The sequence below is a fragment of the Typopeltis vanoorti genome, chromosome 16 (genome assembly GCF_054136105.1).
Source record: "Typopeltis vanoorti isolate ZY-2024b chromosome 16, IOZ_Tvanoo_1.0, whole genome shotgun sequence".
Taxonomy (NCBI): Eukaryota; Metazoa; Arthropoda; class Arachnida; order Uropygi; family Thelyphonidae; genus Typopeltis; species Typopeltis vanoorti.
Genome location: NC_143564.1, coordinates 57,485,895 through 57,499,404, shown reverse-complemented (window position 1 = coordinate 57,499,404; position 13,510 = coordinate 57,485,895). Strand labels below are relative to the sequence as shown.

The 13,510-nt window shown below is 34.3% G+C and overlaps 1 protein-coding gene across 1 annotated transcript in view; it reads left to right on the top strand.

The window, feature by feature from the left end:
* Positions 1-12,719, top strand: part of LOC150098041 (protein obstructor-E-like) — a 56,005-nt gene extending 43,286 nt beyond the window's left edge. Inside the window, exons 4-5 of the mRNA XM_090406585.1 lie at positions 4,012-4,210; positions 11,887-12,719. Coding sequence (XP_090262711.1) covers positions 4,012-4,210; positions 11,887-11,941 — 254 coding nt within the window. The 3' untranslated portion in view covers positions 11,942-12,719. The remainder of the gene's footprint in view (positions 1-4,011; positions 4,211-11,886) is intronic.
* Positions 12,720-13,510: the final 791 nt, after the last annotated feature.

The window sequence follows — 13,510 nt, the reverse complement described above, 5'->3', positions numbered from 1 at the left end:
CTTAGTTTTGTAACCCAATAGAAAATCTAGCTTTGATGTAGTAAAGGTTTTTTTTTTTACCACCAGAGGTCAGGCCAATAATTGTAGTAATGGTTGGTCAGTAACTTTAGCAAACAATGTACATTGTAGTGCAGCTTGTTTCTCTTTATATATTGTGTATGCTCCAGAAGATGACCTTGATATGAAGGTCGAAACGGCGAGTGTTGAATTTGGTTTATATTAAACTAAAGTTTTACTCAATAACACGGTAGTTGTCTCCATAATTTTTCAAAATGTATTTGTAATATGGGTTGTAAATCTCAGTTCAGTATCTAGGGTTAGGCCTAAGTATTTTAGACACTGTTTTTCCTGTTTTGGTATTATATATTTTGATTTGGAGGTTGTCATTGTGTCTATTTTTTCTATCAGTGGAGAACATGCTCAGTTTTGTTTTTCCTGGGTTTATCTGTAATTTAAGTTCCTTTGCCCATCTTTCTAAGCCTTTCATTGATTTATTTAGGACTTTTTCAGATTGTTGAGGATTACTGCTTGTGTGCCAGATTGCTATATCACCAACATAGCATGCTATTTTTGTATCATTTATTATGTGAGGACAAATATTGTTCATATAGATCAGAAATAGGAGTGGACTTAGAACAGAACCTTGTGGGACTCAAGAAAGTTCGATCCATGTTGGAATAAATTCCATTAACTTTTACTTTCTTCCTTTCATGAAATCTGAAATCCAAATAAATGCATTCCTCCTTATTCCAGTATTGTATGCAATTTTTATTAACTTTTGTCTCTAAATGCAAGCGAAAGCAGCTGTAAGATCCAAGAAGATTGCTGTTGTCTTCTTTGGTGGTTTTTCTTGAAAGCCATCTATGATTGATTGGCAAAGATAAAATAACTGCCCTTCTGTACTGTGTTGAGACCTGTATGCTGTCCGGTAGAAGTTGATCTTGTTATTTTCTAAGAGCCAATTCATAAGTCTAGTATGTATTATTTTTACAGACAGTACTAGTCAAAGCTATTGGTCTATAGCTTTTACAGTCATTAGGGTTTTTTGTTAGGTTTTAGTAAGGGTATAATGACTGTTTTTCAGATTTTTGGCAGTTTATCTGTATTTCAGGAAGTGTTAAATATCTTCAGAAAGTGGTTTTTGGCTATTTCTCCCATGATAAGATCTATTTCAGGTGATCTGTCAAGGTCAATTTGACTAATTGCTGTTTCTAATTCTGTCATTATGAGGTCCTGAGTAAAGATGTCTTTAGGATATATTGTGTATGTACACACACAGTGGCCAAAATATTTGAGACATTCCCATGAACAGAATCTGCAAGTTACATTCAACTAAATAAATGTCATAACACTGGCTATAAACAGAGGATAGCCAGCCACTAGTTGTTGCTGTTTTGGGAATATGATTGAAGCAACTATGACCCTGTCTGTTAACACATCTGCAAATTCCATATGCTCTTCTGGCTGTTCGCCAGCTCAGGATTAAAAACCCCTAATTGACCTTAAGATGGTGGGGGGGGGAGAAGGGAGACTGTTCTAAAGGTTCTTTACATCATGGATGGTCTTTGAATCCAAGGGCATCATTAATTACCAAATGCGTCTATGAAAGAACTGCAGCTTCTAGCATTTGCACGTGTATGTGAGAGAGAGAGAAGAGACAGAGGATAATAGGCAAAGATTTTGACCTGAGTGACTTCAAATAAGGCATCAACATTCTCACCAGTAAATGTACATAAAGGCAAGTAAAATCATCTTAAAAAGCATTATTTTATGCAGAATGGCCACATGCTACAGTCTCTTGGGTATATCGAAGCTGGTATGATAAACAGAACACATCAAGTTAATGTCATTCATGTGGCTTTCATGTGGAAGCAGCTGATTGATACAAGAAGCAAACAAATACTACAAATGGATAATGCCTTGAGAGAGAAAATCTGAAGACTTCTGAATACCACATAATAGAAACGACCACTTAGGGTATCACATATATTCAAATAAAAAGAGTTGGTCAGATGGAGATGAATCCTAATCCTTGTTATTTCATGCAGAAAGACAATGGTATAGTGACAAAATACAAATCTATGAATCAGTTATACTCGATTACAACAAAACAGTTGTAATCAAGTGGGGTAAAGTAAAGCTGTGCAACATATTCCTGGTAGTTCTGATATCAGAAGAGCAAATGCTGATTAGTGTGACCTATTTGAGCATCACTGCTGACCAAGTTCATTCATCCATCCATGTTGACCATTCATGCTGAACATGATGACAATTCCAAATAAATAATGATCAAGTCACAAGACACACATCATCCAGGAAATGTTATAAAAACACAATAGTGGCTTTAGCTTAACTTTAGTAGATCCACTTCCTGAGTCACTGTCTCACTAATTTTTTTCTCCTGGAAAATCAGATTTTTCATCTGGATAATATGCCCATAAAACAGACTAACTGACCAGAAGGACAGAATTATTAGTTCAGCTGCTTAGGCTATAATTAAAAACTATTCAACCTAATCTCTAAATCACTGGATCTCATTCCTATTGAGAATTTTGGTGGAGCCAGATATTCCTGAGAAATCTACTGCCAGCTAATGTGATGGACCCACAGAAACTCGTCATGTCTGCTTAGGGTATCGATGCCTTGAAGCATTGATATTACTATCTGCATCCTCAGTGTCCTCATCAAACCACCTAGAAAACACAGTCTTAATACTCTCTATCATCTAACGCATCTCATCACGAAATCCACAGAAACTACACTCTACTGTCCTTGTCCTCTTAAATCTACTTGTCGTTCTTTTGTCTCTTTCTTTCTATCAGATCTATTTGCCAATTATACAAATTCACTGCAATTATCTTGACTCTTTTCTTTACAGTACTTTTGCCTTCTTTTATACTTCTCACTTTTTTCTTCCCATTTCTTGTGCTCATCTTCACCTCAAGTTCAAAGTTAGTTGTAACAATTCTGCTGTTAAATTATCAACTCATAAACAAAAAATCCTATCAGCTCCTTATCATTTTCATGCAATGCACTTATATAGGGATGCATTGGATTATTTCCCTGGCAAATATGTTTCATGTGCAACCTGCCTAGAAAAGGTTGCATGTCTACTGTATATTTACCCCAACAGTATAAAGGGTTTTTAAATAATGTGGTTTAATTGCTAAAGAGAACTATTTTTTTAATCCCGTTCAGGCCTCCAAAGGTAGGCAGTCTCACCCAAGCCAAATGATCTACCACCTAAAAACAAACACCCACACTACAGACATCACCCACTCAGCCAAGAAGGCTAAGTTCTATATCAAATGCATGATTAATTGCAATACAGAAGTAAAACAACATTATTATTAGCCTTCATATAAATAAATCCAATGACTGCGAATTTGAGCTCAACAGTTAACATCAATTTCTACTAAGTGCAATGTGTATTTAAGGCTAAGTGATGGGAGAAACTAATGTTATATGAGCAATTGTGCCAAGTAATGCTTTGGATAACTGATCTGCATAGTGCATACATCATGAGTATATTAATATTTTCAGAATTTATTATAAAACAAAACACTTTAATTATAAAATGACTGAATCACGAGTCTTTCATAATTCACGTTTGCTAATTATTCTTTTTATTAATTTAAATTTTGAAGGGTTCAGTTAGTTGGGTTCAATTTCAGTGCATCATACTCAATATAATTCACATAATGAACTTAAAAACTAAATCTAAGAATCTGTTTTTAGCTACTTGTAATAGCAGTGAGCAATATCTTGGGGAGGGAGAGACATTACACTTTGTTCAAGAAGAAATTAAGGAAAAAATGTTTAAAGATCATGATCATTAATTAGCATGATCACTTTACCTTCCATATCAGTATAATTAAAAATTTATTATAATTTATAACACACAAATGTTAATTAGACTTGTAATTAATACTGACTTACTGTGGAATCTAATATATGACATATAATGAAAGATCTTACAATATTAAGTACTCTTTTTTCATTCATATCCAGAGGTAGCTGAAGGATTTGTATGCCCTGATGCAGCTGACATTGACCAACCAGGAATGTATTCTCGTCATGCTCACCCAACTGATTGTCGTAAGTTCTATGTATGCATCGATAGCGTGCCTCGTGCTTATGGATGCAGTGTGGGCACAGTATTTAATGTAGACAGTCTGCAGTGTGATGACCCAGAAAATGTCCCAGGATGGTAAGTCAAATCTAGTTTAGCTTTTCTGTTGATTTTTATTAGTATGCCACATAATATTAACTTCTGAAATACAAATAAGATTTTCATATATATGCTTTTAAAGCAAAATCAACTTGCATCTTATGCATTCGTGTGTAGAGGCTTAAGTGCTGTGAGGACATCATGTTGGAGGCTTAATGGATTTTTTACAACACTCAAAAAGGATTAAAATAGAATTTAATACTTCCTATATTTCGTCCTAGTCACTAGGACATCTACAGGGATTACAAAAACAACTAATGTAACATGCACATAAATATCATACAATACTAAGCCCAACCACGTGGGTGACACTAAAGTCCTATCTAGGTGGAGCGCCCTCTAAGGGCAGTAGCAGGTGGCCTGGAATATAAGGTGGGATCTCTGGTGATGAGTGTTTCCCAAATCTTTGGAAGCTTAATGCAACTGTATTTATTAAGATTTCGTTGGTTTCTGAGAGCTGCTGCTGCTGCTTCTAAGAAAAGTCTCTCTTTCTTGAATTTGTTGTGGTGGATCCGTGGCACATCCGAAAAAATACCCAAGATTCTAAAAAAGTACACCCTACACATAGCATATAAGCCCCACTGCAAACTTGCTACCCTTATCCGTTCTACAAAAGATCAGCTCCCTCCTCTCTCTCTCTGCCTGGAGTTTACAACGTACCTTGTTCCTGTAAGCTGGCATTCTTTGGACAGATAGGCAGATCAGTATCCATCTGCCTGGAGGAACACAAGTCTTACATCTGTAAACACAACTATGGTTATTCAGGCTTGGCTGACCATGTTTTGGACACCACCCATAGGGTATCATGGAAGAAAACCACCATGCTCCACCACAGCAAATTCAAGAAAGAGAGACTTTTCTTAGAAGCAGCAGCAGCTCTCAGAAACCAACCAAATCTTAATAAATATGGTTGCATTAAGTTCCGAAGATTTGGGAAACACTCATCACCAGAGGTCCCACCTTACATTCCAGGCCACCTACTACTGCCCTTAGAGGTATTGTATGATATTTGTGTGTATTGTATGATATCATAGTATTGTGATATTTGTGTGCACGTTACATTAGTTGTTTTTGTAATCCCCGTAGATGTCTGGCTAGGATGAAATATAGGAAGTATTAAATTCTATTTTAATCCTTTTTGAGTGTTGTAAAAATCCATTAAGCCTCCAACATGATGCATCTTATGCAGTAAGAAAAACACTAGTGATACTGATAACTAGAAAACTGGCTAGGACAAGGCAATATGATAGAGAAGAGGATGACCCATGAAAGTTATGAATACAAGAAGAATAAATGAGATAGGAATTGATTTTAATAGGTATAGAGAAGAAAAAAGGAATAACAGCAGTATTTGAGGATTCACACTTATTAAGCAGAGCAAGATGAAAATTCAAAAATGTAAAATGTGGAAGTAGAATAAAAGATAGAAAGTATTTTACCTTGGGTATAATAAATGTTAAAGATACCAAGCTATTTTAAACCTGGTTTTACTCCATTTCCCAAGTAAGCAAACAGACAAACAAGTCAAGTTTGTGCCTGCAAGTTAAGGTTAAAATATAAGTAATAAGGTTAAAACACCTTATGGTAACTTGTTCTGGTAAAATAATTATAAGCTCTGTATTACTAAAATCTTGGTATTTCTAGCCTGGCTCCCACTGATGAGACCTCAATAAAGGTCGAAACCGGTCTGGGTAGTGGCCCCTTGCCTTTAATACGTAGCATCATACATCTCCTCCAGGAGATGTGCTTTGCATTAAGGGTAATATTAAGATTAGTGATCAGAGCTTATTCTACTTTTACCATGAGTTACCTTGGTCTTGCACTACGTGCAGAGTCAGCTAGACTTGCATCACTTGCAGGTGCAAACTTGACTTGTTTGTCTGTTTGCTTACTTGGGAAATGGAGTAAAACCAGGTTTAAAATAGCTTGGTATCTTTAACATTTATTATACCCAAGGTAAAATACTTTCTACATTTATATCTCCTCCTGAGATTTTTATTTAATAAGGTTAAAACACCTTATGGTAACTTGTTCTGGTAAAATACTTATAAGCTCTGTATTACTAAAATCTTGGTATTTCTAGCCTGGCTCCCACTGGTGAGATCTCGATGGGGGTTGGAACTGGTGGGGGCTGGCTTTGAGAGGCTCTGCTTGGGGATAGGTCTTTGCCTCTCTGAGTAGGGCCACCGCTGAGATTATGGCTCTGGCTGGTGGTGGGGTGAGCCTGCCACTGGGTAGAGCCAACGCTGAGAAGTTCTTCTTGGTGACAGCATGAGCGTGTCACTGAGCTGAACAACACGAGTTGATGGTCTTTTGGCCACTATGGAGTGGTCTAGGGATTGTCCTAATTTTTAGAGAGGTCTTTACTTAAATACACCTCAATAAAGGTCGAAACCGATCTGGGTAGTGGCCCCTTGCCTTTAATACATAGCATCATACATCTCCTCCAGGAGATGTGCTTTGCATGAAGGGTAAATATTAAGATTAGTGATCAGAGCTTATTCTACTTTTACCATGAGTTGCCTTGGTCTTGCACTACATGCAGGGTCAGCTAGACTTGCATCACTTGCAGGCGCAAACTTGACTTGTTTGTCTGTTTGCTTACTTGGGAAATGGAGTAAAACCAGGTTTAAAATAGCTTGGTATCTTTAACATAGAATAAAAGATGTTACTAATGGGTCAAAAAATGGCTGAATGGAAGAAATTATTGCTTTGTAGTTCAAGTGATCTGGAAGATTTAATATTGAGTGTAATTAGAAAATATCGTTATCATGAAAACAGGTGAGATTCTTCTAAGTAACAAATACAAGATTATTATTATTATTATTACACGACACCTCCAGAGAGTCCAAGGACTCATCGTGGGAGGGCACACTACTCTACTTTGCTAAATACATCTAATCCTCTCCACTACTACTTAATTTTCCAACCGCAATGCTACTACCATTAACGCCATCTATCGTCCATCATCACCAATAACAATATTTTTTGTCTGTAAATTGCATGTGTTCTGAAGGCCAATTTGTCTGTATGCAGGAAAGAAAACCCTGCTACTTCCATATGAGATCGGCTAACTCAACTTCAACTGAAAAAGCCCATATAATGGTTCCCCTTGTCACGACGAAAATCAAACCCAGGTCTTTTCCTATCAAAGGGTGCAATGTTCAGCTATTCTTCCAAGGAGCTACGGCAGCTAAGATGTTATATTAAAGAAATAAAATAGTTCATACTTCAGAAATACTTCATAGTTCCCTAAAAATCACACAGAAGGTTCTACAAGGAAAAAGAGGAGGAATTCTGAGACATTAGAGAAGGCAGCTGACAAAAAAAGAAAAAGGTAAAGGTGGTCCTTGTTGAAGATCTAAACAGCAGAGTAGGAAATGATTACCAGACGTATAGAAATATTTTGGAAAAAATTAGAGAAAAGAGCAAAGCTAAGAATAATGGTAAGTACTCGCTGGATTTCTGTTCAGGACATGAACTAATTCATTACTATCACTATGTTCCAACAAAGATGTGCACAAATTCACATGAAGAGAAGATACAAGAAATAAGAAAAGTCCCATTGACTATGTTACTGTTGACAGTGATATCTTCCTGCTAATTTACAATAAATAAACAGAAGATTTGAAATAGCAAAATACTGTCTAAAACTAGCTAAACAATAGTCATGGGAAGGCTCTGGTAAGAACACAGGATCTCTCAAGAATCTCAATTTTTTTCAAGAATTTCTCAATAGAAACCTGACTTGCAGTTTTAAACTTCTGATTGTAGACATCCTTGAAGCATTTAAGAATGTGTTTTTCAACTATTTTTCACATTACAACTCCTCATGTTGTCAGAGTCATGCTTTTGAAGAGAGCCATGACATCTATCAACTTTAAAGGCTTGAGATATCACCTTCATTGTGAGAGTTTTCTCAGGCTCAACTTCTAACAGAACTTGATTTAGATGCCTAACTGATATGCTTTTCCATAGCCACTAATCAGAGTGCAGAAATTATTTGGAGATAAAAACAATATTGCACAGAACAATTAGGCGATACAGACAACAAAATGGATGAATCACTGAGTACAATGGACAAAACAAGGCACATGTGTAGAAGTTTCTGCAACCCTGAATAAGAAAACAGAGACAGTCTTTATGTACCAAAATGAAACCGCACATGTGAAAATGTGGAGAATGAAGGCACATATAACAAGAGTTACCTGTATACTATGGTCTGAAATAGTGTGGATTCTATGGTCATTTTAGGCATAATTAAGCAGTTAGAATTGAAGGAGGTACAGGAATATGTTTTCATATTAAATCAGTGGTGAAATAAGGATATACATTACCTCCACTGTTATTCATCATCTATATAGATTACATTTTAAGGAAAGTGACATTAAACCTAATATCAAAACTAGAGATATTAATCTCAGCTCTTTACTTTATGCAGATGATGTTATGCTCTTAAATAAATTCAGTACAAGTCTGTAGGATTTCCTAACTAAATTGAATAACTGCTATAATAAATTTGGTATGTACAACAGCAATAAAAAAAAAAAATATATATATATATATATGAAAATAGAGTACACTGAAAACATGAACCTCATCCTGAATGGAGAACCTATAGAATTTCGGCTATTAAGCCATTTGGTGAAGATGGCAAATTAAATATGGAAATAGACAACAGAAGTAAGAAAGCTGGTATGGTAGAAAGTCAAATGAATAAATGTATATCGAATGAGAAAAATTAGTGAAAAACACTAAACTAACTTTATAGAAGATAGTGGTCAGAACAATTTTAAGTTAAGGATCTTTAAATCAAGATGATTTAAATAAGTTGGCAAAATGGACAAAGGGTAATGGATGTCAGTTCAATGTGGAAAAGTGTCAAGTTATGCATTTTGGGATTAAAAGATTACCAGCTATGTACCACATTGATGGAATGGTATTCCAAGAGACTGATAAGGCTAGGGACTTGAGGGTGTGGGTGGATAGGGAGATGAAGTTCAGAGGGCACATTGCTAAGGTGTCCAAGATTGCACATAGGATTACTTGGTTACTGAACAAAATAACATCCAGAGATAAAGAGGTTATTATTCCCCCTTTATAAGGCATTGATACTTCCACATTTGGATTACTGTGCTCAAGTCTGGTCACCTGGATTCCTTGGAGATGAAGAGGTTGTGGAGAGGGTTCAAAGGAGAGTGACTAAGTTGGTGAGTGATGTAAAAAATGCTCCCTACATTGATAGCTTGTGGATTACAGAGGTTGGTTGATAGGCAGAAAAGAGGGGATATGATAGAAACATTTAAATTACTAGAAGGTTTTTATAAGATTGATGCAGGGGAAATATTTGCTGTGTGATAGAAGAACCAAGAGGTCATCCCTGGAAATTAAGGAAACGTGTGATTAACAAGGGTGTGAGAACTAGATTTTTTGCTTGGAGGGTGGTGAATGACTGGAACTCTCATTGCCCGACTCAAATGAGAGTTCTTCATCTGTAAATGAATTCAAAAAGAGGTATGATAGATATTGTTTTGATAGTTTGGGCCTCCCACAATGAGTCTACTGACTCCATGGAGATACCCATAATAATAATAATCTCAGAGATAGGTTAGAAATAAAACATGTGATCAAAGACTGGAGAGTACAGATATGATAGTTCTGAGAAAGATTAGGAGAGTGAACAGATAGCATCAATGGTGGAATCATATAAAAAAATTGAATATTATGAACTTCGCATTGTTAGCATTCAGGAATGTCTGAGAAAAACTATGGTGGTATGGACACTTAAATGGAATGAAAGAGGAATGGTAAGCAAAACATTTTTTTTTCCTGCCAGGATGGCATGAAGAAGACCCAGAGGAAGATCAAGGTCAGCCCAAATATAAGATCTGATAACATTGCAGTCTTGACAGATAACAGATTAATTTAGAAGAAAGTTGTCAATATGAAATTAGTAATCATGTAACTAATAAGGTTAATATGTACCCTCAGAAATTTGATTAGGATGATAATGACATAGGAAACCTGTAGAGATCACAGGAATAGCATGTATTATAGTATATTGAACAGCATTATGCCCATGGTACATTAGTTGGGACTTTCTGGTAGTTTGTTATAATGTTTGAAAATAGTAAGAGTCAACTATAATGGCAGTCCCTGACTCAGGTAAATTCAATTTACATAAATTCAGACTTATGCAAATTATCATGAAAGGACTAGAAAAATGGCAAATTATAAAATTTTACTTAGCTCGCCTATATCATTTGCATGCCATCTAATGGCATTCTTCAAGACAGGCAACTCATATAGCACGTGTGCAATTTCCTCAGTGTCACTTTCAACACAGATATACAAAATTATTACTGTCTGTATCAGGGACGTCAATAACCCACTAAGCAACTAAAGAATAGCAAGTTTGGAAGGTGACAAAAATCAGCAAAATTGTATCCCAACCAGAAAAACACTGTTTTTTGTTTTTAATTTTATACATTTTCTTGAATTTTCAGTCAGCAACATAGTGCTTGTCTAGGGGTGACATATACCCTAACGACAGTTCTAGTTTGCATATATCTTAATGCCTCACCATTCTAAAATGTGTAAAGAGAAATACATGACTGTTAGCCTGCTTATCAACAGAAAACACAAGCCACTATTCCATAGCATCTCTCTTTCAGAAGAAAGGTTGAAAATCAAAATATTTTTTTAAAGTTTTCTATTTTCTCATGCTATTTATCTTGTATTACATTGCATTGCATTAATAATTACATACTGAAATCTGGTTTTGCATGTGAATTCTGTAACTGAAACTAACAAAAAAAAAATAACCTTTAAAACATGTTAATACATTACTGCATACACTTATGTAAACAGGTAAGCAACAGGGTATAATTAATGGGCAAAGGGATTAAATCTGACTTACATAAAATTAGAGTTATGTAAAGTTTGCACAAACGTAAGTTGGGGACTTCCTATATGTATTTAACCCATGCTATATTTTGTATAAACATATAATCAAATTCCTGATATGTACCGTGAGGGAGTGTACAGAATATTAAGGTAGTATTGAATGAAAAGTTTACATTATTGCTAACTTGCTATTGACAGATTTCGTCTAAATTGGTCTGTTATCTACCAGAATTAAAATGTCAGATAAACAGTAATCTATTGTTTATCTGACTTTTGAAAGAATGACACTTCAATTAATTAACCTTGCATGCCCACAAACGAGCTGACAGTTTGTTTGAGGTCATCTAGATTAGGATTAACTACCCTATTGTACCACAAATTTGGTTTATGAAAGCAAAGTTTACTTCAGGTAATTTCCTAATATGTGAATGGTTGATGGCAAATGTGTGAAATATGGTTTACATATTTCAGTAGTTTAATTTTTTATAGTATTTTAATATACTATATATTTTTTGTTGAAGAATTAAAACTTTTTATATTGTATTTTTAGAGGGTTTTATATATGTACTGCACTTTAAGATGGAAATTTTACATCAGAAAAAACAATTGATACATATTCATTCCATTGGTTTAGACATAATTAATCTATATTCATTACAGATAATTAAACATTTTCTGCAAAATGTTATTAACTAAACTGAAATTATTTATTTACAACTCATAATCATATAATTTTGTCTTTCTTACAGTGAAAAATATTATGGAGAAGTTGATATTAAACAGCTGAAGAAACTGCAAAAATGAACTTCATATAAAACTGAAAAGAAGTCTGTATAGGTTGGTTCATCAAACATGATTAAATGGGGGGAAAACACCTTGTAATGTACAGTTTGTATAGTTATATATATGCTGATAATCAGCAAAGCAGTGTATTTGTTGTTTTGTAAAGTCATCAGCAAATGTCAGTTTGCTATGATTGTTTCAAAATGCCAAGAAAAAATTTTAATTAAAAATAACTATTACCTAAAAAATATTGCTATGGGTAACAATCTTTTTTTTCCTCTAGCCACACTCATATCAGTTCATTACCAGCTTTTTCCTCACTCACGATAAAATATGATGCCATATCCATCATTCAGTAACAGCTACATTTCTGTTGCCATAACAAAACATTTTTTGTAATAATTTTATAAATTAGGTTTTTAGCTGACAACAGAAATGTTACTTTGTGTTCATAAGTTTATGTAAAGATATGTCAATAGCGAAAATATCTGAAGCTGATATTGAGACTTGTTCATCTGCACCTTTTCAAATTTTAACTTTATTTACTGTCTTCCTTTCTTGAATAAAATTTCAACAACTAGATTTCAATAACTACTGTTTTTTTTTTTTTTTGAAAGATTTTGTTCAAAGTAATTCTGTATTTTTTTTAATTTCAAAGTAGTTTTGTCATATAAAAAAAGTTTTGTACTTATTTTTGCACAAATGAAGAATAATGCAACATTATGAATCAGTAACAATTCAAACCCAGTCAATAAAAGATCACCATAACTTTATTTTATAAATAAAAACTCACATGTAACCTAAAGAAATAAAACAAATTATGACCGACCTCTTTCTGATTTAATATACTTTTCATAACATGCATTGCTTAAAATGTACATTTAATCTTTCAAAATTAATTCAGAAAGCCACTCAAAAGCACAATAAAGGAGTAATCATACCTGATAAGTTTCAATTTAGCATCCTTATGATATAATAGGATGATTCAGATTAAAAGTGAAAGTTACAAATACAGGGTGCTCCAGAAGGAATCTGCCAAACCTCAGAGTTTGAGTTCTTAAGTGACTTTAAGCAAAAAAAAAAAAAAAGCAGGCATCAATCTAAATTTAATTTTTAATTTGAATGGAAAAGGCCAACTAAGGATAAAACCAGAGTATCACAATAAGCATTTATTTTAAGAAATAGTACTCTGAAAAATAGTACTCTGAAACAAATCTGAACTGTTAAGTTAGAAAATCAATTAATGTAAGAAATAAATACAAATAAAGCTCTTATAATAGTAGTTCAACACAGAAAAGTCCTTCACCGTAATGATTGACATATTACTTTGAATCGAGTGATTAATATCATTAGATACAACACTGAATGATCCAATTTTTGCAATCAGTAAAAATCAAAAAAAAAAAAAAAAAACTTGGCTGATTATTATTATTATTACATAAAACTCCAGGGAGTCCAAAGACTCATCGAGGGAGGGCACCTAATCACAACACAGTTGAGAAATTGTCATCAGCATCCCTCAACATTAGCTCTTACCATAAATTAAGTGGATATCAATGTTTTTCCTCATCTAAAAAAAAATTAGCGAGC